General features: G+C 55.5%; 8 protein-coding genes across 8 annotated transcripts; 4 read left to right on the forward strand and 4 right to left on the reverse strand.

The window, feature by feature from the left end:
* The first annotated feature begins 267 nt into the window (after positions 1 to 267).
* TRIREDRAFT_77743 (uncharacterized protein) lies at positions 268 to 1,840 on the forward strand. Its single transcript, XM_006964979.1, has one exon. The coding sequence runs from the start codon at positions 345 to 347 to the stop codon at positions 1,779 to 1,781; it is 1,437 nt and encodes a 478-aa protein (XP_006965041.1). The 5' UTR covers positions 268 to 344; the 3' UTR covers positions 1,782 to 1,840.
* Positions 1,841 to 1,955: 115 nt separating this feature from the next.
* On the reverse strand, positions 1,956 to 3,341 carry TRIREDRAFT_61304 (Prolidase/Aminopeptidase P-like protein; the record flags this gene model as incomplete). The annotated part of the gene is made up of 1 exon (XM_006965137.1): positions 1,956 to 3,341. One exon carries the CDS (start codon positions 3,339 to 3,341, stop codon positions 1,956 to 1,958), a length of 1,386 nt encoding a protein of 461 aa, XP_006965199.1.
* Positions 3,342 to 4,866: 1,525 nt separating this feature from the next.
* Positions 4,867 to 6,408, forward strand: TRIREDRAFT_60988 (uncharacterized protein; the record flags this gene model as incomplete). The annotated part of the gene is made up of 3 exons (XM_006964980.1): positions 4,867 to 4,907; positions 4,972 to 5,946; positions 6,048 to 6,408. The coding sequence occupies 3 exons, from the start codon at positions 4,867 to 4,869 to the stop codon at positions 6,406 to 6,408; spliced, it is 1,377 nt and encodes a 458-aa protein (XP_006965042.1).
* A 756-nt stretch (positions 6,409 to 7,164) lies between these two features.
* Positions 7,165 to 8,517, forward strand: TRIREDRAFT_107168 (uncharacterized protein; the record flags this gene model as incomplete). The annotated part of the gene is made up of 1 exon (XM_006964981.1): positions 7,165 to 8,517. One exon carries the CDS (start codon positions 7,165 to 7,167, stop codon positions 8,515 to 8,517), a length of 1,353 nt encoding a protein of 450 aa, XP_006965043.1.
* Positions 8,518 to 9,059: 542 nt separating this feature from the next.
* Positions 9,060 to 10,292, reverse strand: TRIREDRAFT_77744 (uncharacterized protein; the record flags this gene model as incomplete). Its single annotated transcript, XM_006965138.1, has 2 exons — positions 9,060 to 9,869; positions 9,975 to 10,292. 2 exons carry the CDS (start codon positions 10,290 to 10,292, stop codon positions 9,060 to 9,062), a joined length of 1,128 nt encoding a protein of 375 aa, XP_006965200.1.
* Positions 10,293 to 12,656: 2,364 nt separating this feature from the next.
* On the forward strand, positions 12,657 to 12,955 carry TRIREDRAFT_61078 (uncharacterized protein; the record flags this gene model as incomplete). Its single annotated transcript, XM_006964982.1, has 2 exons — positions 12,657 to 12,785; positions 12,875 to 12,955. The coding sequence occupies 2 exons, from the start codon at positions 12,657 to 12,659 to the stop codon at positions 12,953 to 12,955; spliced, it is 210 nt and encodes a 69-aa protein (XP_006965044.1).
* Positions 12,956 to 13,344: 389 nt separating this feature from the next.
* Positions 13,345 to 14,502, reverse strand: TRIREDRAFT_77747 (uncharacterized protein). The gene is made up of 2 exons (XM_006965139.1): positions 14,360 to 14,502; positions 13,345 to 14,302 (listed from the first exon to the last, which is right to left on the reverse strand). Exons 1-2 carry the CDS (start codon positions 14,434 to 14,436, stop codon positions 13,525 to 13,527), a joined length of 855 nt encoding a protein of 284 aa, XP_006965201.1. The 5' UTR covers positions 14,437 to 14,502; the 3' UTR covers positions 13,345 to 13,524.
* A 4,619-nt stretch (positions 14,503 to 19,121) lies between these two features.
* TRIREDRAFT_107172 (4-aminobutyrate aminotransferase-like protein) lies at positions 19,122 to 20,528 on the reverse strand (the record flags this gene model as incomplete). Its single annotated transcript, XM_006965140.1, has 1 exon — positions 19,122 to 20,528. The coding sequence occupies one exon, from the start codon at positions 20,526 to 20,528 to the stop codon at positions 19,122 to 19,124; it is 1,407 nt and encodes a 468-aa protein (XP_006965202.1).
* Between the last annotated feature and the right edge of the window lie 11 nt (positions 20,529 to 20,539).

Genomic DNA, 20,539 nt, shown 5'->3' on the forward strand with positions numbered 1-20,539 from the left:
CATTATGTATTGAGATGAGCACTGGACTAAACGCACCCTCTTTTTTTTTTCTCTTCTGGGCGGGGAATTTCGGTTTGCGTGTTCGGGGGATTTTGGTGGTGCAAAAAAGCTCAAGTTCAAAGTCTGAGAAGGGTGGTGTAGCCTATTGGTGATGCGGCTTATGGCTTACACGACGACGACGCCTTGATGTTCATTCTTGATACGTTACGACTTACACGCATGACACCTTCTCGTCAAACCACTCTTGTCACAACTCATCTTATTCTTTTCATACTCTCTTCTTCTTCTTCTTCTTCTTCTTTCTTCTTCATCGTCATCAGTCGACACACAGCCATGACCAGACAATGCCACCACCGCCCCTGGAGACCCTGAGGAGCACGACACCCGCACCACCACCACCACCACAGCCCTCATCCTCCCCATCCGCCTACAACTCCCGCATCAAGCTTCCCACGCCCCCATTCCCAGCATGCCTCTCCCAGCAGTCTCAAAGCAACAACAGCATTGAGGTCCAGCTGCCGCCCCTCGTCGCAGGCGCCCTCGTCGCTTCCTTTGCAAAGACGCTCGCCGACGGCCTCGGCGGCAGCGAGCTCCTCCTCGCGCACTACTACTGCTACCTCCCAACGCACCGCCGCGTCCGGCCCAACCTCGACATCGTCGTGGACCGCCTCCTTGCCGCGTTCGCGAGGCAGCTCTGGGACGAGCTGTTCCGGTTCTACCACGACGCCGACCAGCCCTCAGGCGAGCAGCTCTCGCGGCAGGTCTCGCTGCTGTTCCAGGGCCCCGTCAGGCAGCTCGTGCTCATACTCAACGGCCCGGAGACGGCGCGCTGCGTGCTCGAGGAGCTCGGCCCGGGGCTGTCGAGACGGCCGCTGACGTGGTCGATCAATGCCCGGGGCATCGACTTCCAGCTGGCGCTGCGGCTGCTGTGCGGCTTCTGGCATCGAGAGTTTCCGGAGCAGTCGCCGGGGGGTTCGCCGGAGCAGATTGCGCGCGCGCTGCACACGCTCATCACGACGGGGGATGCGGCTGCGACGCTCGTCGCCGAGATGAAGAGGCTGCTCTTGTCGCCGCATTACGTCCAGATGCACTTTGCCGAGGCGGCCATCTGGGACATTGTCCTCAAGAGGCCGGACAGACCACCCGCGGACGGGTTTCACATTGTCCAGTTCAGGTATGAGTGTCAGCTCTTCAATCCTCTGGGGGGCGGCTTCGGCGATCTCGCGTATATCCGTTTGGCGTCCCTGCCGGTGGTGACGGGGACGGCGGCCGAGCACGTCTGCATGACGGTGGCAGAGTACACCGAGCGGCAGTGGCCGCAATGCGGGCCCATCGTGCTGCAATGCCTGGACGAAGCGCTCTTCAATGCGGCATCGTCGCTCCTCCAGGGAGAGGCATTCTCGGGCATGTCCGTCTGGGACGGCAGCGACGGCCAGGGCGCGCAGTGTCCGGGCTTGAGGTTCATCCACGTCGAGACGGAAGGGTCGTGGATCCGGATGAGCGTCAGCGCAAAGATCCGCACCCTGGTCGACGTCTTCCAGCACATGTCCTGGTTCTGTGCCGCGGTGAGCGCGTCGCCGTTCCCCGGGGAGGTGGCCGAGAGCACGACGGAGGTGGCGGATTGGGCGTATGCCGACGGGAACGTCTATGTGAGCTGCAGCCTGAATCACAGTATCGTGCCTGAGGCTGATGGGTCGCCCTGGCTGAGAAGTTTGCCGAGGAGTGCCATTGCGAGTGGGTTTCCTGTGGATGGGGCTGTTTCTTCGGACGTGGTGATGTGATGGTACGATGGTGTCGTAGCTCCATGACATTGTATATAGCGGGAGGCAAGCACGGAGAGGGAGAGGAATCGGCACATGAGATATTCTCTAGACAGGAGTCCTGAATGATACCCCCCCCCCCCCCCCCCCCCCCCCCCCCACCACCTGTTATATCCTTGGTACATTCGCCTCCTTTTAAGGCTCATAGATTCCCCTTGCTCGCTGGCCTGTGAGGAGCTCTGCCTCGCCATCCTCCGTCACCAAGTAAACGTCTTCATGTCTGACGCCAAACTTTCCCTCCAGATAAATACCCGGCTCGTTGGTGAACGTCATCCCCGGCTTGAGCAGCGAGCCTGTATTCCATTTATTCAGGTACGGCGACTCATGCGCCTTGATGCCGATGCCGTGGCCAAGGCGATGCGTGAACCCGTATCCGTAGCCCGCGCCTTCGATGACTGTCCGGGCAGCAATGTCGACGCTGGCAGCAGTACCGTTGGGCCTCATAGCCTTGGCGGCCGCGGTCTGCGCGTCCAGGACGATGCGCCAGACTTTTTCCTTTTCGGCACGCAGAGAGTCTGCAGGGGGCTGTTGGGCGCGTCGTCGTCGTCGTCTTCCTGGAGGCGGATCAATCATGAAGCTGCGGCAAATGTCGGACGAGTACCCGAGGTAGTGCGCGCCGACGTCGATGACGACCATGGAGTCGTACGTCAGCTTCTTGCCCCCCGTGACGAAGCCTCCGTGCGGGAGGGCGCCGTGCTCCTCGAACAAGACAATGTCAAAGAACAGCCCAAAGCCAATGGAGAGCAGCGTCTGGTCCAGGATAGTGGTCACTTGGTCCTCGGTCAGGTCGGGGACGAGGCACGGCCGCATGGCCCGCACGGCGGCAACGGTGCCCGTGTTGACGGCCCGGAGGATCTCCACCTCGGCCGCCGTCTTCTGCTGTCGGACGAGCTCCGCCTCGGGGCTGAGGCCGACGGTACGGAAGCTTGCTGCAGTGAGCCCGCGGACGATGAAGTCGCGCATTTCCTCGTCGATCATGAGCGTCGGTGCCTCGTCGCCGCTGCCAGCGAATAGCCTCGAGCCGAGGAGCGTCGTGTACGGGTTCCAGTGCTCTTCCCAGACGACAATGTCCAGCTCGGCATCGTCACGAGAGGGGATGCCCAGCATGCGCACGCGGCCCTCTTCAAAATGGGGCGACAGGAACGCCGTCTTGGCGGAGACGCTGCCGTTGGGTGACACCTGCGGCATGATGAGCATGAGAAAAGGCCGCTCCTCGGGCTCCCATGGCTCCCAGTCCTGCTGCGAGACGTTGCCGTAGTACTGGAACGTGTAGCCCGGCTCGAGAACGAAGGCGTCGACCTTGTTGGCGGCGAGGGCCTGTGCCAGACGATCTCTGCGGAGGATGAACTCTGCGGTCTGAATGGGTTTTGCGCCGTCGAGGAAAGAGAGGTCTGACTTGAGATTGTCGATGGAGCATTTCTGGACGCTGGCAACGTCTGGCCTGTGATGGGAGCTTGGGGAGGTGTAGAGGGACAAGGGGCTGTTGTGGGCGTTTTTCAAGAGGAGAAGAGGAGTGAGCATAAGGATTGCCAAGATGGAGATGCGGAATCTCCTTGATATAGCATGGTGCTGAGATGGTTCTCTTTGCAAGAGTGGTGGTGATGGTGTTGCTGTCGTCGGAAGGGCTGCACCCTTTTCACCGGGAATTGTCTGGCCGCCCATCGTGTCTTGCAATAGCTTTCATAACAAGCACAGAGAGCCAGGCGTAATCCCGGATTCTGTCGTCGAGAGGTCAGAATACAAACTGCAACACGGAGACTATTGACTGATTGCCTGTGCAGCGTACCTGTTCGACAAGCCAGGACTATCGCGAGTGTGTACACAGTATACAATCACGTCTTCTGCGATGCGATGAAAGAGAGGCTCAAACAGACTTCATGGCAGATTAAGCACAGCGAGTGTCTGACAACCGCTTGAGTCGTCGGCTAATAGGCTGAATGGACGGACTTGTCCCCAGCCGCACCAGAGTCCGCAGATGTGACGCACTCCCCTGCTTTGCAGCAACATCTAATACTGCAATGAATTGCTTGGGAATCGACTCGGCGCTGCTTGATGTGGACGTACTCGTATATGTGGGGGACAGTGCTGTATCCGTCTTTGGCTTGTTTATCATCTGCGCGAATACTGGAGTTGAACCTGTCCTAAAGTTAGCTCGATGCACCGAGAACATTGTAAACTATGCCCGCATGTTTGTTACCTCTCGTCTGCTTCATATCGCAGTAACCTATCACACATGGATGTGATTACTGAGCCTACCCACAATGAATGTCACTCCATCTCTAACTCAAAGTAAGCCACAGGGTCGGCCAACTGAATTGGGACAGCATTGTATCATGACGTCGTATTGGCGATGCGGTTCCCTGGTTCTTGTCGCAGGTGATGCTGGCGCTGAAAGCTTTGGTAGGAAACTATCGATTCGGGAACGGATTGACAGACCGGCATCGAGCAGAAGCATGATCATGCTCTTTGTAGTCTCATGAGAATGTCTTGTGCAGAAGCTCAAAGTTACCGAGGAGGGGTTATCTTGGCTCCCAGAGCTAGCATTTTGGCTGTCATCACTAGGGAGAGACATGCCTGTCTCAGACCGTTCGTTATCTCAAATGCGATGCCGATCTTCTCTGAATAACCGGATAGCGTCCCAAGCAGGACAAGGAAAACACCTAAAGTGCTGCGAGTCTTGTCTCTGTATCCGTCCAAGGCCAGCATGAACCTGAACAAGAGCCCATGTAACCCTACCTGCAGCCTCCTTCTCTATAGCCCCTCTTCGTGTTAGTCGGCCTCGGGTGCACTTGGATGAAGACAAATCCAAGCGGAGAGGAGGACCTGGTAGAACTCTCCAACTGCAATCACCATGGCTACCGGACCAAAGGGAAACGAGGCCCTTGACGTGGAGGCTGTACCCTCTGAGACTATATCCAAGACTGTTGGCGAGACAGTGGCCGAGGATGTAACGAAAGATGACGAAAAGGGCAAAAATGTCGATGTTGAGGCCGGGAGCGTGATTGAGGCTCCCAAGGGCTACTATAGCAAGCTCTCAGTCTGGTTGATGGTCCTCTTCTCAGGCCTGGCCATTGGATCCGACGGCTAGTAAGACGCGGTCCTCCGTCTCTCGATTCCCACGACAAAAGTCCACAAGCTCAACGCATCACAGTAACGCGGCCGTGATAGGCAACGTCGAGCTCCTCCTCGGAGTCGTCTACCCCAATGACCTTTCCAACTCCATCTACTCGCGCCTCAGCAACGCCTTCCTCATCGGCATGATCATCGGCATGCTCTTCTTCGGCGTTGTCGTCGACCAGCTGGGTCGCAAGACGGGCGCCGTGGCCACCACCATCCTCCTCGTCTTGGGCATCGCCATGTCCGCCGCCGCCAACGGCACCTCGCCCAAGGGCCTCTTCTGGATGCTCATCGTCGCCCGGGGCGTTGCCGGCGTCGGTGCCGGAGGCGAGTATCCCGTGTCGGGCGCCGGTGCCGTCGAGGCCACGGACGAGAGCCACCAGTACCGAAAGCACCGCGGCTTCATGTTTGCCATGCTGGCGGATTTCTCCTCGGACCTTGGGTATGTCTTTGGCGGGCTGGTGCCACTCCTCTTGCTGCTGTGCGTCGGCCAGAGAGAGGACAAGTATGACATTGTCTGGCGGACGTCGTTTGCCCTTGGCGCGATCCCTCCGCTCGGCATCTTTTGGTTTCGTATGCGCATGGCCGTTGCCACGGCGTATCGAAAGTCTGCCATGCGAAAGCAGCGAGTGCCGTACCGGCTGGCCCTGAAGCGGTACTACCGGCCACTTGTAGGAGCCGCGGCCAGTTGGTTCCTGTATAACTGGATCTCCATTCCCTTTGGCATCTTCAGTTCAACCATCATCAACCGTGCCAATGTGGGACAGAGCCTGACCAAGTCTCTGGGATGGGGAGTTCTCATTAACTGCTTCTACCTCCCGGGGCCCTTCTTGGGAGGTTATCTGTCTGATAGGATCGGGAGACGGCAGACGATGGCCATCGGCTTCGGGCTGCAAGCGATACTTGGGTTTGTGCTTGGGGGTGCAATCGGCCCTATCCAGACAGTCTTTCCTCTCTTCGTTGTGCTCTATGGCATCTTCTTGACGCTCGGCGAGGTGGGACCCGGAAGGTATGTATCAATGTCATCAGATCCAGCCCTGTTCCCTTCTCCTTCATCATCTAGTGAGATAGTCGCGGAAACAGACTGCTGACAAGCATGACACTTGGCAGCACCGTCGTCCTGACTGCTTCCGAGTGCTTTCCCACGTCCATCCGCGGCCAGATGATGGGCCTCATCAGCGCCTGCTCCAAGGCCGGAGCCGCCATCGGCACGCAGGTCTTTACGGCCATCCTCAACAAGTACGCCGGCAATCCCGACAAGGGGAACCAGGTTGCGTTCCTCATCGGCTCGGCGTTTGCCGTGCTGGGCGGGCTTGTGGCCTTTTTCGTCATCCCGGATGTGTCGCGCAGGCTGGAGGACGATGACGAGGCGTGGAAGGTTTATCTGGCGGATCACGGATGGGAGGCGACGTGGGGAGATGCTGAGACTAGGGATCCCAAGGGAGTGGTGTTGAATTGTCAGGCTGATTAAGAGTGCTGGCGTGAGTGCAGGATTCAGGGGGTTTGGGGTTTTGGCATCGCTTCGGCTGAATGTATATTCCGAGGAGTCTCCCTCCCAAGTAGGAGATTTCAACACGCATCAGCAACAATGACTTTCCAGAAGAAATAAGGCCATGAATATTGTATTGAATATGGCATTGATTGCAGTCTTTAACGGTATATCCTGTGGTAATTTGTGTTGTGGCATGCATTCCTTTGTATACCAAGGTAGTAATTGGTAGCCCCTGGATCTTGAGACACAAATCTCGCGATGGCTTCATGAAACAAAGCCAAAAAAACCCGAATGGACATCATTCTCCAGCCACTGGTGTAAATTGTTCAACAATCTCGAGAAGAATTAGTTCCTGGTGTAGAACTGGAAACGTGTTGGCAGAACAGTGGAGGGGGGGAGGGGGCCTGATGGGCACTTCATTCACTCGCCCGAGAAGTTCAGCTCAACCCTCGCTCACTTTTGATTCACCCATAGCCCTTGCAATGTCATTGGCGGACCAGCAGGCATAGAGCATATGCAAAGAAGAGCTGATTAAGTATCTCTTGCTTTTCTCCTCCTCCTCTTCTTCTTCCCTCCAACTTCAGAAAATCTCTCGAAAGCACTAAACACCTACCGTCAAGGTTGCTGCGTTTGCCCGATATCAACTCAATCGCTTCGCAAGCCTCCAGTACGCAAAACCTTCTGACTCTATTCCCAAATTACCGACGCAGTCGCTAATTCTGTCAGCAGCAAACGATGCCTCCCGTCACCACTCCTCGTGGCCAGCAGAAGCAAGCAAACGGCTCCAATCGAGCGCAATTCGCTTCGCCACCAACATTGCCCTCAGCCACAGAGTCCGGAGGTGAAGAAGCTCCAAACTCTCGCCAAAGCCAGCAAAGGGGCCTCAAGAAGGAGCCTCTCTTTGGATCAAGCCCTGCGAGAAACGGCATCTCTGCACATAAGGAGTCTTCTTCCTCTCCCAAGACCAAAGCCACAACCAAAGCTCGCGAAGAATCCATCATCGATCAATATCCCGTGGCTCGACTCGTCCTGGATCTCGAAAAGAGAGAACAGCAAGCCCAAGGCAAATACGACAGCCTCAAGAAGAAATACCGCGAGCTTGACGCAGCCCTAGAACTCTCGAACAAAGAAAGAGAAAAGGAAAAGTCCGTCGTCGAAGCAGATTACAGACACTTCCAAGATGCTCTCACTGCCGCCACAAACGAGCTCAAGAAAGAACGGAAAAGAGCCGACAATGTTCGCACCGAAAACGAATCCCTCTCGGCCGACATCGCAGCCTATGAAAACACCATAGAGGCCCTCGAGGAAGAACTCTGCATAGCCGAAGCGGACGTTGAGGAAATCAAAACAGCCCAGATTGCTCTCCGAAAGGAGCTCGCAGCGGAAAAGCACAAGGCCAGCCAGGAGTCCAAGAGTATCCAATCCATAGAACACGAGGCCCTCCAACGCCAACTTGAGCAAGAGCAAAACAAGGCAAAGGAGCTGCGAGCCACAAACGAGAGCCTTGTTTCCGTCCTCGAGGCGCAGGCCCAGGAAAAGAATCTCCTTGCCAGAATGCTCGAGGAGAAGACATACGAGTCGTGGATATTCCGCTGCGCTGTCGGCGTGATTTACAAGGACTCGCCCTCCAACGAGCGCGTCAAGATGGGCAAGCTCATCCGCGACGTGATCATGTACCTGTGCGAAAAGCGTCGACGTGAACGATTGGTGGAGCAGCAGGCAGGCGACGACGACGACAACGACGACGACGACGATGGAAGCAGCCAGAAAGAAGATGGAGATGGCCAGGACGAGGAGCAGGAGCAGGAGCGGGAGCAAGGCGAGGTTGAGGCGGCACCGCAGCACGGCCAACCTGGTTTGGAGATGACTGATGCTAGAGACTCGGGTCTTGACTCGGAGGACTTGCCTCTCAGCGAGAGGGCAACGCGGTCGAAACGACATCGGAGCTTGCAGAGGACGGATTATAGCGACTATTTCGCTACATCTGATGACACGGATGATGAGAAGCCTCTGGTAGAGGTTCTCAAGAAGAGGGCGAAGAAGCTCAAGACCACGTCCTCTCACGACGAGGCATCATCCGTGGCTTGAGCACCTCTAGGACTCTCTGTGTTGTTTTAATGCCGAGTAACCACGCGTGGGGGGACACTGGACATTTGTATTCTGACGCTGAGCAGAGGAAGTTGGAGTTGTTTTGTTTAATGTAGCGAAACTGGGTAGCAGGTAGTATCAAACAAAGAGTGTAAATCATGAGTCATTAATCTCCTGATGGTGAAGCTAAACTGCCTTACTCGGCATCAAGCTGCTTTAGTGCTCTGTAATACCGTAAGAGAACTGACAAGGAAACAAGGAAATTAAGAAAACAACTCTACGAGATACCAAAGCCATCGGTCTTTTTCTGCCCCGTCCAAGTGAAGAAGCAAACCCGAGAGGGCAGAGAAAAAAAAAAAGGCAACAAAAGAAAGCAACCCTGTTCTGAGAATCGTCTCAACAGTCTCGCTGATAAAGCTCCCGAAACGCCATTAAGATATCCCCCCTAGGACAGTAGAGCCCAACCCTTCCATAGCGAAACCCGCTCGTCTTTGCAAATTTGTGATCTAGTCGATTTGGTACGGAGTACTCGAGAATCACTTCTAGTTGTCGTTTACGGGTCGTCCGCTTGCGGCACTCTCGCCTACCTTGACCTCCTCGTCGGGGACGCCAATGCTGACTCCGCCAGCCAAGCTCGTGGTGCTCTGCATGGCTCGCTCGCGGTCTCGGCCCTGGCCATAGATGCTGTCTCGAGGGCCAGCAATGCTGACGCCTCCGCCCGGTGCAATGCTTGCGCTCGCCGTGGTGCTCGCGCTGTCGCTCCTATTCCTGCTCGCATCACTCGACCGCCTCTCTCGAACGATTCTCTCCAGCTCTCGGATGCGGCGCTTGAGGGCCTCGTTCTCCTTCTTTGCATTATCCAGCTCCTGTCGGTAAAAGGCCGTCTCCTCGTAACGCAGCGTTGCGGGCAGCAGCCCGGGGCTCATCTGGTCACCGGGGACGGAGCTGCCAGGGGTAGCAACTACGGAGCTCATCATGACGGAGCTGGCGGCTGCCGGGTTCCTCTGTTGATGGAAGTAGGTGGACGGATCTATCGAGCTGGGCGGCGCGGGCGATCCAGTCTGGCTTCTGCGAGACGCACTGCTATTCTGACGTGATAGCGATGCCGGATGGGACGTTCGAGCTCGGGCTTCGTACGACGAGGCGAGGTTGGGGAACGTCTGGGAGGTAGAGGACGAGGTCCTGTGGTGGCGGCGAGAGGTGGGAATCGAGAACCCGGAGCCAGACAAGAGCGAGGATTCGACGATGGGGTCGTGGGAAGAGGTAGCGTTCGATGTCGATGAGGCGTTGGAGGCAACCGACGCATTGTGGGCGGCACGAAGCAGCGAGAGCTCGCGAGTCAGACGATTCACCTGCCACTGGTCAGTCGACGGTTGCGCCATGGTGGCTGTTGTATAAGGGAAGGCAACGGCGCGCAGAGAGGGGGAAGGGGGGGGGGGGGGGGGAGTTGTCCATACCACTGCCTCTTGCTCCTTTTCCAGCTGCATGTGAAGTTCCGAAGCCGTCAGCGGCCGCGGGTGTCGCAGAGGACCCGGGCCAGGCCCGACGGCGGCATCGGACGAGCCCATGGGCGACTGCGGCGGGAGTCCGGGAGAAGGGAGAGGCTGGGCCGGAACGTGCTGGTTGACGGCGGCCTGGTTGGAGGGCAGGATATTGACTGAGGAGGCGGACTGCGGCGGCGAGGATGCGGACTGCAGGTTGCCGGACTGACGACGAGAGGCTGTGGCGCTGGCCAGGACGCGAGGGGAGGGAGGTACCGAGTTGAGATCCGGCATTGTTATGCTTTTTGTACGGGGCGCGCCCTTTTTTCTGTTCGGTTCTTCAATCTCGTGTTCCCTTTATTCTTCTATTTCCCTTTTCCTCGCCCGTTCCCGCCTGCTGGTCTTTGCTCGATCTGTGTGGTCTTTAATCTCGCTCAACGGGCCGGTGACGGCGGTGGCTGGCAGGGTTCGGGGCTGCTGTTGCGCAGAGAAGCAGAAAGAAGAGCGGCGGCGGGCAAACGAGATTGGGGCGGCGGCGGTGTGTCGTGTCGTGTCGTGAAGGCGTCGAGGCCGGGCTGAGGCGAGAGAGAGAGCTTGAGACGTGCTGGCCGAGGTCACCGGATTTGTTGATACGGGCCAGGCACCCCCTTCGGTCTGGTGGTTGCGCTCGCTATTGGGCTGGTTGGGTGCGGGGTGAGTGGAATCTTGTGGTGGCCTGCGGGCACTAAAACGGCCGTAGTAGAAAATGGTGGGATTGAGTTACCTTGTAAGGACAGTGCCAACAGGGTGCCATAGGTGCCGGCAAGGTGCCAAAGGGTGCCGGCACGGTGCCAGAGGACCCACAGGTGCCAACGAGGTGCCACAGAGGTGCCATAGAGGTGCCAGGTGCCAAGGTACTAAGGTACTGAGGCACCAGCAGGGTCCCTATACAAGGGCAATTACAGAGGTCTCTACCACGCTGTAGTATTAGATAGTCTAGTGGTTAGAGTAGTAATAAACTTGCATTTTTGCCCTGTTCGATTCCCTATAAGTGTAAAATTTTCTGTAAGAAAAAAAATACCTATAGTATATAGAGAAAGTGGGTGTAATAGAAGGTATCTAGAAGAAGATGCGGAATTTCCTTTTTGGGCTATGGCACCTCGCTGGCACCTGTGGGTCTCTCTGGCACCTCTATGGCACCTTGTTGGCACCTTGTTGGCACCGTGCCGGCACCACTTGGCATGGTGCCAACCTGTGGTACTGTGCCGGCAGGGGCTCGAGAATTTGGTACGGTGCCTCAGGGTGGCACGGTGCCTCACCTACAGAGGGTTCTACTACGGGGGATCCCGACAAGCCGCTGGTGCTGGTGCTGGTGCTGGTGCTGGTGCTTCAGGGGGTTCGGTAGGTAGGTTGGTTGGTGCAGGCGGTGGTGGGTGCTGTCGGGTGCATGCGGTCGGGTTATTCAGCAGCTGTGCACCTCACCTATTTGAAGCCTGGATACAGTTGAGGAAACTTTGATGCATCAACGGCTTCGTTGATCAAACAATGTCCACGATTGATGACCACCAAATGGTGCGCCAAGATGCGTGACACCGTGGACCTCAGCTATTACCGCAGCAAGAGGCCAGTTGTTCCTATCAGGGTGCCTGCCCATGGTAACTCCTTCATGTTACCTTGAACGCAACAAAGGACAGCTGCTGCTACATACAGCCACTTTAGGTCAACGTAACCCATTCTGTACTTCTTGAGCAACCTGGAGCAAACACGCCCTGTTGCCATGTTTGATAGGGTGCCTTGATAGATACCTAATAGATCACACGGATAACCAATGGAGAGCTTACCATCTCAACACTCGTCCTTGGCCTCATCTCCTGACACAGTCCACTTATACAGTGCAGCAATGACTGACGAGTGTTGAACAATGTTCACCTGCGGGGTTTCCAGACAGGGGTTCGCAATCATTCGAGAAATTGTCTAATCATGTCGACTCCTGACCTTTGCTGTATGCAAAGAGACGTCTTATACCTACTGTACGGTGTATGTACTGGTCAGCTTCATGACGTCTTGTTCTGTATACCTGTGCTTACTATCGAACGGTGACCGCAGGAGATGAACCTTGACTCAATAAACGAGCAAGTACACACTGAGACAATGTCTGTCCAATGATACAAGACAATGAAGTTTCGGCCTCCATCTCGTACCTACATCTCCATAACTAGGGTATTGGCGGCACAAACAAGGTGTCCACCACAACTGCCGGCAAACGACATCCAACGGGGCTTTATTCCAACATGACCGCATCTCAAGATGCAGATTCCAGCTCCGATCAACCAATCCCAGATTCCTCTCCACAGTGAATCCAGTTTCCATGTAAAGGATCCCACTCATTCATTCGCGCCTCTAACTTATCTTATCCGCCCTTCGATCGATGCTCCCCCGTTTCTCCTTGCACGACATCAACATGATGCAATAGCGCGACCAATGATGGCGCTGACGTCAGGGGTCCATCCACCACTCAAGCACGGCTGCGATTGCATATAACTGAACCAGAGCACGACATCAATTGAACTTTGTCCTGCAATCATCCCATACCACCATCAAAGCAACGCGAAAATCCAAGAACAACATCACCATCACCTTCATCCACCGAATTTAATCAAACAGACACATCCATCCATCATGCCTGAAGGACGTCAATCCCCTCCTCCCGAACGCCAGAGCGGCCGCCAGCTCCAAGATCCCACAGGATCCGGCAAGGGACCCAACTACGACAAGTCAGAAAACAAAGACCCCAAGAGCCAGCTTGATGTATGTCAGAAACCAGCCTGACCCTCTTTGTATTCGTTAATACCACAGCACGCAGAATCAGTTGCTAACCACAAGGCGTGTGATGACAGAATCTCACATCCAACCCCAAGGGCCCCCTGGACGATGTCCTCGAACACAAGTTTTCCAAGGAACCTGGAAACTGTGAGTAGCTTCTAAGGCTGCGCGGCTTCACAGGCCGTCCATTAAATACCATCATAGACACTCCGTTGAACAAATAAGAGCGGAAGTGGAGGAGATTGGGGAGCATTGGGAAACATGGGAGAAACTGGCATTTATTGTACAATAATGAATTCATGGCTTTAATTTCCACACTGAGATCCAATGATCGTGACATGACCTCTACAATCGTTATTTTCAAGGATGAGAGTGAGAGACATCCGAGGGCAAGAGAGCATGAGAGACAATAGCATCATCATTAGGAATACTACTAGGTCGTTATCATCAGTCATCGCACCACAATATCCTACCGCCCGTAACTTCATATCGTAGACATTTTTGAACCAGTCAAACTTGGATACCAAAATTGGATCTTTTACTTCTTCGTCAATTGACAGCATCAATTATTGCACCGCTAAACTATCCCATGCCTGCGATTTGAATCCGTAAACCCTTTTGACGAGAAAATCCATGCAACTGCGTGAATACTGTAAACACGTATCTCCCTAACTCATAACATCATGCGCGGCATGCCACGGGATTTAACACGCTCCATGTTCCTTTAAGCAGTCTTTGAGTCGCCGCCAGGAGCAGCGGCGGCAGCATAGCTGGCGTCGCCAGGCTTCTCCTGCTCCTTGGGCTGCTCCTTCTCCTGCTCCTTGGGCTGCTCCTTCTCCTGCTCCTTGGGCTGCTCCTTTTCCTTCTCCTGCTGCTTGCCAAAGACCTTATCGAGGCCAGCAGCCTTGTACGCGCTGCCGCCGTGCTCCTCCTTCTTCAGATCAGCCAACCGCCGAGCCTCGCTGTGGATATCTTGCACCTGTCGCTGTCCGTCGAGGTAGAACTGGGCAATCTTCTTGCCGGTGGGGGTGTTGCTGGCCTTTTCAAAGTAGCTGCTCAGGCCGCTGAAGAAGTTGCCGGCGCGCTGGGTGATGCCGTAGCTCTGGTCGGCCGTCTTGGCGCGGTCCGTGGCCTGGTACTTCTTGTCGAGGTCCTGGATGGTGCTGAGGAAGCGCGACGAGACGCCGTGCTTCTGGTCGAGCTCGATGGCGCGCTGAATCGCAGCATCACCAACAACGTACCCGTGGGCAAGGTACTCGGCCAGGATGCGGGTGCGCGGCTTCATCTCCTGCGTAATCTCGTCCGTATTGTTGCCCGAGTGGGCAAAGTGCGAGCCGTCATCCTCGGAGTCGCCAGTGGCGCTGGACACGGTGATGTGGTTGGGGCCGAGTTGTGTGTTGTTCAGCAGCAGGGCAGTCTTCATGGCCGTCTCCTTCTCGAAGATGACCTCTGCGCTTTTCGTCTCGCCCTCGGTGGTGACCTTGATGTCGTTGATCTTGCCGCTGCAGAGATGTTAGCTTTAACTCTCGGTTGGCACCTTGGGGAGGGGTAAAACGAACCAGAAGCTGAAAAAGTCCTTGATTTCAGCATCGCCAGTTGCGGCGGCAATGTTCTTGACGTAGACGGTGGCAGGCATCTTGTTGGTTGTGGATGGTTTGTGTGTGTGTGTGTGTATGTGGGTGGGTGTGTTGAAAGTGTCGTAGATGTTTGGAAGCAGATGTTTTTCTTTGTTTGAGGTTGTGTTGCCAGGAGTGAGAATGGAATAGGATGATGATGCAAGCCGATGACGAGCACAAGCGTGGCAATTTATATGGATCGTGGCTTCACTGCAGCTGGCGGGAGGCAGCCGCGCAATTTAGTATCGCAACACCCAGGAGAAGCACCAGCTTGATTGAGGGGTGTTTAGGCGGGGCAACTGTGCGACGTCATCATGAAGAAGGGGTCGAGACCAGAAGCTAGCAGGTACATAGCAGCTAGGCGCTGTGGCGGTGCGTACCTAAGCTGTCAAGGCGTGCGAACGCTGTGGCTCAGCAGCAGACTAGATGACGTCGTCTCATGTTTGGCATGTGAAAGATGGCCTTTTGACGAGGGCTTCGACTTTCTTTGCTGTTCGAGTGTTTGCTCGAATTTTCTTGCAACTGCCCCTTGACGAGGCCATTTCTTGCATGGCCGGCTACCAACCCGGTGCATGGATGCAAGCAAAACGCTAGCAAAGGATGCGAGGCAGCCAAATATAGGTAAGGTAGACGTGATTTGGTGGTCGAACTGGCACACGCTTCTTGGGAGGTATAACTTGCAAGGCTTGTTGGAGTCCCGATTTCGTGGGTCTGGTCGAGAGTCAGAAAGTCCCCTACAAGATTGATGGTGATTCCACCTTTGTTCGTAGGGAGCTTACGAGTGCATGATGATAGCTGCTGATCTAGGGCGACCCCATCACCAAACCAGGACAAGCCACTGAGATGGGAGATGGGAGCTACATTAGTTGAGCGGGAAGACGAGCTCGTTGAGACCTAGTATGGAGCTCGCGCTAATCAGCGGGTGTCGCCTGTTAGTGACGCCACAATCTCTATAATATCGTATTTCCAGTCAATTGTGCCCATACCTATCGATAGAAGCTCAGTCCTCCGCCGCTCGAACATTGCGCAATTTACCCACAGGAGGAGAGCAAGGTCGCCTGCTGTGATGCAAGTTTCAAGCCCATTCCTCGAGCCTCAAAAGAAGAAGCTTCAAGGTTCGCTCATCAGTAGGTTGTGGCTGAGACTTCGGTCACGTGGACACCCTTCCATGTACTTCCTGCCTCACTTGAAACACTGCCCACTCGCCTTCCCTGGCATCAAACCTTTGGAGCTTCATCAAATCTCCCTCTCGACAGCCAGATGTGCAAAGATGCAATATCTCTCTTCTTCACTGCTCTCCTGACAATCTGCAACTGCCATGAAACTCGATCAGGCCTTTGGACGATCAGACGGCAGGTGAGGAAGATCTTATGATGCATCAGATATCCCTGTTGACACATCGCATATTGCCCGTCTGCAGACGTTCTCCTTTATGCGCATCGTGCTATTTTGGAGGCCATTTGATCTACTCATTGATCAGCTCGGGGAGCTCCTTGATCTACCTGAACCTCGCTGGAATTAGCTCAGTTTCTCCTAGAGCAATCTCTTTGCTAACTGCTTGGGGCCAGGGTCTGATATTGCGACCAAAGCCGACCTGCGCAGATCCAGAGGCCGTCAAAGAGACATGGCCAACATCAACGGCTGAGACCATTCAAAGTGATACCATCTACTACTCACTGTGCAGACAAGACGCACCATTTATCGCCTATGGGCTATTATAGCGCTGGACTCCGCAGGTCTGGAGAAATGGGACTTGATGCGGAGCGGGCCACGACGATGTCTGCATTAAGCGAGGCCATCATTAATGCACGCCCTTGTCAAGAGCAGAGGAGCCCTTTACGTATCACACAGAGCGTCGAATCATGGTTTCGTCGTGGTCGAGGCTACAGTACGATCTCGACTGCATGGTTTTGACTGTCTCACTCTGAAGGCAGGGGGTTCCCTTCCTCAAGATGGTGTGCTCACATACTCAGCAATATGGAACATGTCTTACAGCCAGCCATTGACAACGAAATTGCCTTCAACACTGCCAATAACGCGGCTGCACCTCCCTGCTTGCGGCTAGTGCGGCTGCGCGCCGCCCGGGTATACTCTTGCTTTTTGCCAGCCTTGAGATCATTTGATGCATATCTGAGCGGCTCTTATTGGCAACTTCAGCTACATCCTGGGCTATCGAGGTGACGATGAAGAAAGCGTTACAACACGAGTACTATCGCGAACCTTTATCGACAATGGTTCTCGAATCACCATGTCGAAGCCAAATGCACTTGTATGAATCGGCGTCACCGCATTTTCAGCGATTGCCTCTATTACTACCCTTGTCCGACGGCTACATTCCCCATAGGGCACAACAGGGATACCGAGCGGGGGCTATGAGTTGGACCCTTGTTGGCATGCTGCAAGCCCCAACCCGCCAACTTGCAGAGGCAAGTTTTCCAGCGTCTTCGCGTATCCGTACGGATCACGAAGCAAAGACCAACGCCGCTTCGTCTGGCGGATGAACCTCCGTTATTGATCCTCGAGAGACACTCAAGAGGCTGAACTTTGGGCGTCGAGACCTGTCTGTCGTGCCCGGGATGCGGCTCCACTCTCGGCAGCCGTAAAACAGCCTCAATCTCGCCCGTGGCTAGTCTTGCTCACACATTCATGTAGGTCTCATTGACCCGAGCACGATGAAGCTGGTCGCACGTGGGGCTGAGTGCTGAAGGGCGACAAGGGCAACCCGTTACCATGGAAAAGACAAGACAGCCAAGAGGAGAATTTATCCCCCAGCAAAGCAGGAGGCCAGCCGCCCGCAGAACCATAAGACGGCAAAAGCCACGTTTTCAACACGGTCCCTTCCGTTGTCCAGCGTCACCGAACTTGGTTCTCACTCTCCTCGCTCTTCCTCCTAGCAGCCCTCACTTCGCCTTGCTCGAGGCCCTGTTTCGACGCCTTCGCGATAGCCGTCCAATAGTCGCTGCTGGACCAGGCCAGGACAGGGTACGGCCAGCCAGATTCTTCGCTCACGCGACGCACTTGCTGGAGGGAAGAATCCACTCGAGTGCATACAAACTAGCACCGACTCGATCTCTGCGCCCCGACCGCCGCTCTTGAGGGTCTGGAGATTTTCGCATCACAGATCAGCCAGCCGGCCGTTGAATCACTCTCCCACTTGCCAGCGGGACCTTTGCAGTTGGTTGTGACCTGTACGAAGTGGCAGGATTTGACTTGGACATCCCCCAAGCCGTGAACATCGTTGGCGCCCATCAGATGCCATACGACGGTCTTCTGCTGTGAATCTTGGATAGCCTGCTATAAGAAGAGGTAAGGAAATCGCCCGATCCTTTGCGACATTTGCCGTGGCCGCCACCCTCGTATGCCACTCGTGACCGACCTTTGCGGCGGGGATGTGAGTTGGGCTCGAGTTGGGCATGCAGTGATGCCAATGTGTTTCAAGCCAGCTGGTTCTCGCTGTCTTTATATCCTTCTCCCTCGTGCCTCATCACCTATTCTGACGAGGATTCCGCAGTGTCGTTCAGGGCAGTTGTCACCCAAGGTCCAAAGGCGCCTCCTGGAGCCTGTCCGCGTACAATTGTTGCACAGCTTGAGTCGAGGAGATCCGTCCACGCATCGATATTCATCATGGCCCGGAGCATGTCCAGCTACTCCATGTCTTCGGACTATTTCAACGGCTACGCTTCGGACTACGAAGAGAAGCTCCTCAACACCGTTTGGATGGGCATTGTCGGATTGGAGGTCCTGATGGTTCTCGGCGTCGCTGCGCGCAGCATCTTCAGACGGCTGAGCCCACACCTCAAACTGCGGTCACAATGAATTTATACGATACCGAAGGACGATAAACCACTCGAAACCGCACATAATCCCGGATATCCATAGCAGAAAAGGTCCGCAGTCGTACAAAAATTAAACTACGCGAACCACAGTCAACTGAGCAGCACGAAAATTCACAACTACACACTCCTTGGAAGATCTTTCATTTTTCTCAACGGATCTCCACGTTGCGGCATATAGCGAGCGAGCATGGCGGCTTTCTTTTCTATCGAAAATTTACTCCGACAGCAGGCGTTTTGATTGACTGGAACAACTATACCCGACTCGAGGGGGCTTTTTGTTTGTTTTTTTATTTTGTGTCAAAGTTCATGGTATGAAAATGGGGAAAAGCAACTGAGCAAGCGAGGACTGTGTGATATTTCGGATTCATTGATAAGGCAGGGCGAAGGTTGCTGGGTTTTGTATGATGAGCTTATGAATGATACCTTTTTCCTCTTCTGTCTCTCATAGCCACAGTAGAAGTCTCTCTACCTCTTGTCTCTTAAACAGAGATTATTTACACCAGTGATATAGGTAAGACAAAATCGTTGCCCTGGATAGCTACTTTCGAGTGATGCGGCGTAGGAGGACTCTACGTTGGCCGCGGTATTCTTCTTTCAAACGATTAGCACAAGCATCTCGAGAGAAAGCCTTTGTATATCCATCACAGGCTATTTAATATCAACATTCTATATGCCTGACTTTCATTCTATAACAGTATAACTCGCAAACCAAACAAGCCCAATGCAAATCAAGGGTTAAACCCCCCTTTTCAAATCTCCTCATGCCAGCGTTTCAAACAAACCCGTTGATTCTCATGGTATTACGTCCAAAGCCCGATCATAAACATTTAACCACCGCCATCTCCAAACACTGATTCCTCAACACCCCCTCAGTCGTACAGGGGCATCGTCCCCTCCGTCTCCCTAAAGGCCCTCTCCAACATGTCCAACCCTTCCTCAATCTGCTCCGCCGTCACGGTAATCGGCGGCGCGATGCGAAAGGTGCCCCCGAAGCTCGGGTGGCTGCTGAGGTTGGCCCACACGCCGAGGCGGTAGGCCGCGTCGCCGATGCGCTTGGCCAGCTCCAGGGCGGGCTCCTTGGTCTCCCTGCTGGCGACAATTTCGACGCCAGCCATGAGCCCGCGGCCGCGGACGTCGCCGATGCAGCCGTACCGCGCCATGAGCCGGGCGAGGCCGTCGTGGAGGACTTTTCCCGCCGCGCGGGCGTGCCGGACGAGGTCGTCGCGGAAGACGATTTCGAGGACCTTGTCGCCCACGGCGGCGGGCAAGGGGTCGTTGACGTGGGTGGTGTAGAACATGAAGCCCTTTTCCTCGCAGACGCGGTCGATCTCGGAGCTGGTGACGACGGCGCTCAGGGGCAGGCCGTTGCCGAGCGTCTTGGAGAGCGTCAGGATGTCGGGGACGACGCCCTCGTGGTTGATGGCCATGAAGTCGCCGCAGCGGCCGACGCCCGTCTGGGCCTCGTCCACGATGAGCAGCATGCCCCTGGCCTCGCAGTGGCGCTTCATGGCGGCGAGGTAGCCCGGCGGGAGCACGAGCATGCCGCCCGAGCTCTGGATGCACTCGACGATGCAGGCGGCGAGGTTGCCCGTCGACTGCAGGTCAATCATGCGCCAGCCGTAGTCGAGCTCGGCCTCCCAGTCGTAGGAGCCGTCGGGCTTGCGGAACTGGGACCGGTACGCGTTGGGCGAGGGCAGCATGAACTGGCCGGGGATGGTCGGGCCCTGGCCCTTGCGGCCAAAGTGGTACTGCGCGCCGAGGGCTTGCGCCGTCATGCCGTGCCAGGACGCGCCGAGGCCGACGATTTCCCACTTGCCGGTGTAGATTTTGGCCATTTTGATGGCGGCCTCGTTGCTCTCGCCGCCGGTGGAGAGGAAGAAGGCCTTGTCTAGGCCGTCGGGAAGGGCTTTGCAGAGGCGCTCTCCTAGCCTGATGACGGGCGGGCAGACCATGCCTGAGAAGAGATGGTCGAGATGCATGGCGTGGTCATGGATCGTCTTGACTATTTCGGAGTGTCCGTGACCGAGGAGACAGGACATCTGGCCCGAGGTCCAGTCAAGGATCCTGTGGCCAGAGGCTGTGTAGAGGTACATCCCCCGAGCTCCAATAATCACATCGTCGTGAAACTTGGTGCCGTAGTAGGCCAGGTGAGCCTTGGCCTTTTCGCGGAGGTCGTTCTCGTCAACTTCGGCGTAGAGGGCAGGGACGACGTCGAGCTTGCCTGGCAGGGGGGCCAGAGGGGGACTTTCGGATCCGATGAGAGCTCCTGGGGCCATGTCGGACGGTT

This window comes from Trichoderma reesei (genome assembly GCF_000167675.1).
Source record: "Trichoderma reesei QM6a unplaced genomic scaffold TRIREscaffold_8, whole genome shotgun sequence".
Classification (NCBI taxonomy): domain Eukaryota; kingdom Fungi; phylum Ascomycota; class Sordariomycetes; order Hypocreales; family Hypocreaceae; genus Trichoderma; species Trichoderma reesei.

Bases quoted from the DNA above. Each gene is read 5' to 3' on its own strand.
- TRIREDRAFT_77743 (XM_006964979.1), top strand. From the start codon at position 345: ATGCCACCACCGCCCCTGGAGACCCTGAGGAGCACGACACCCGCACCA.
- TRIREDRAFT_77747 (XM_006965139.1), bottom strand. From the start codon at position 14,436: ATGCCTGCCACCGTCTACGTCAAGAACATTGCCGCCGCAACTGGCGAT. The intron at 14,303-14,359 runs GTTCGTTTTACC...ACATCTCTGCAG, and splicing joins AAGGACTTTTTCAGCTTCTG to CGGCAAGATCAACGACATCA.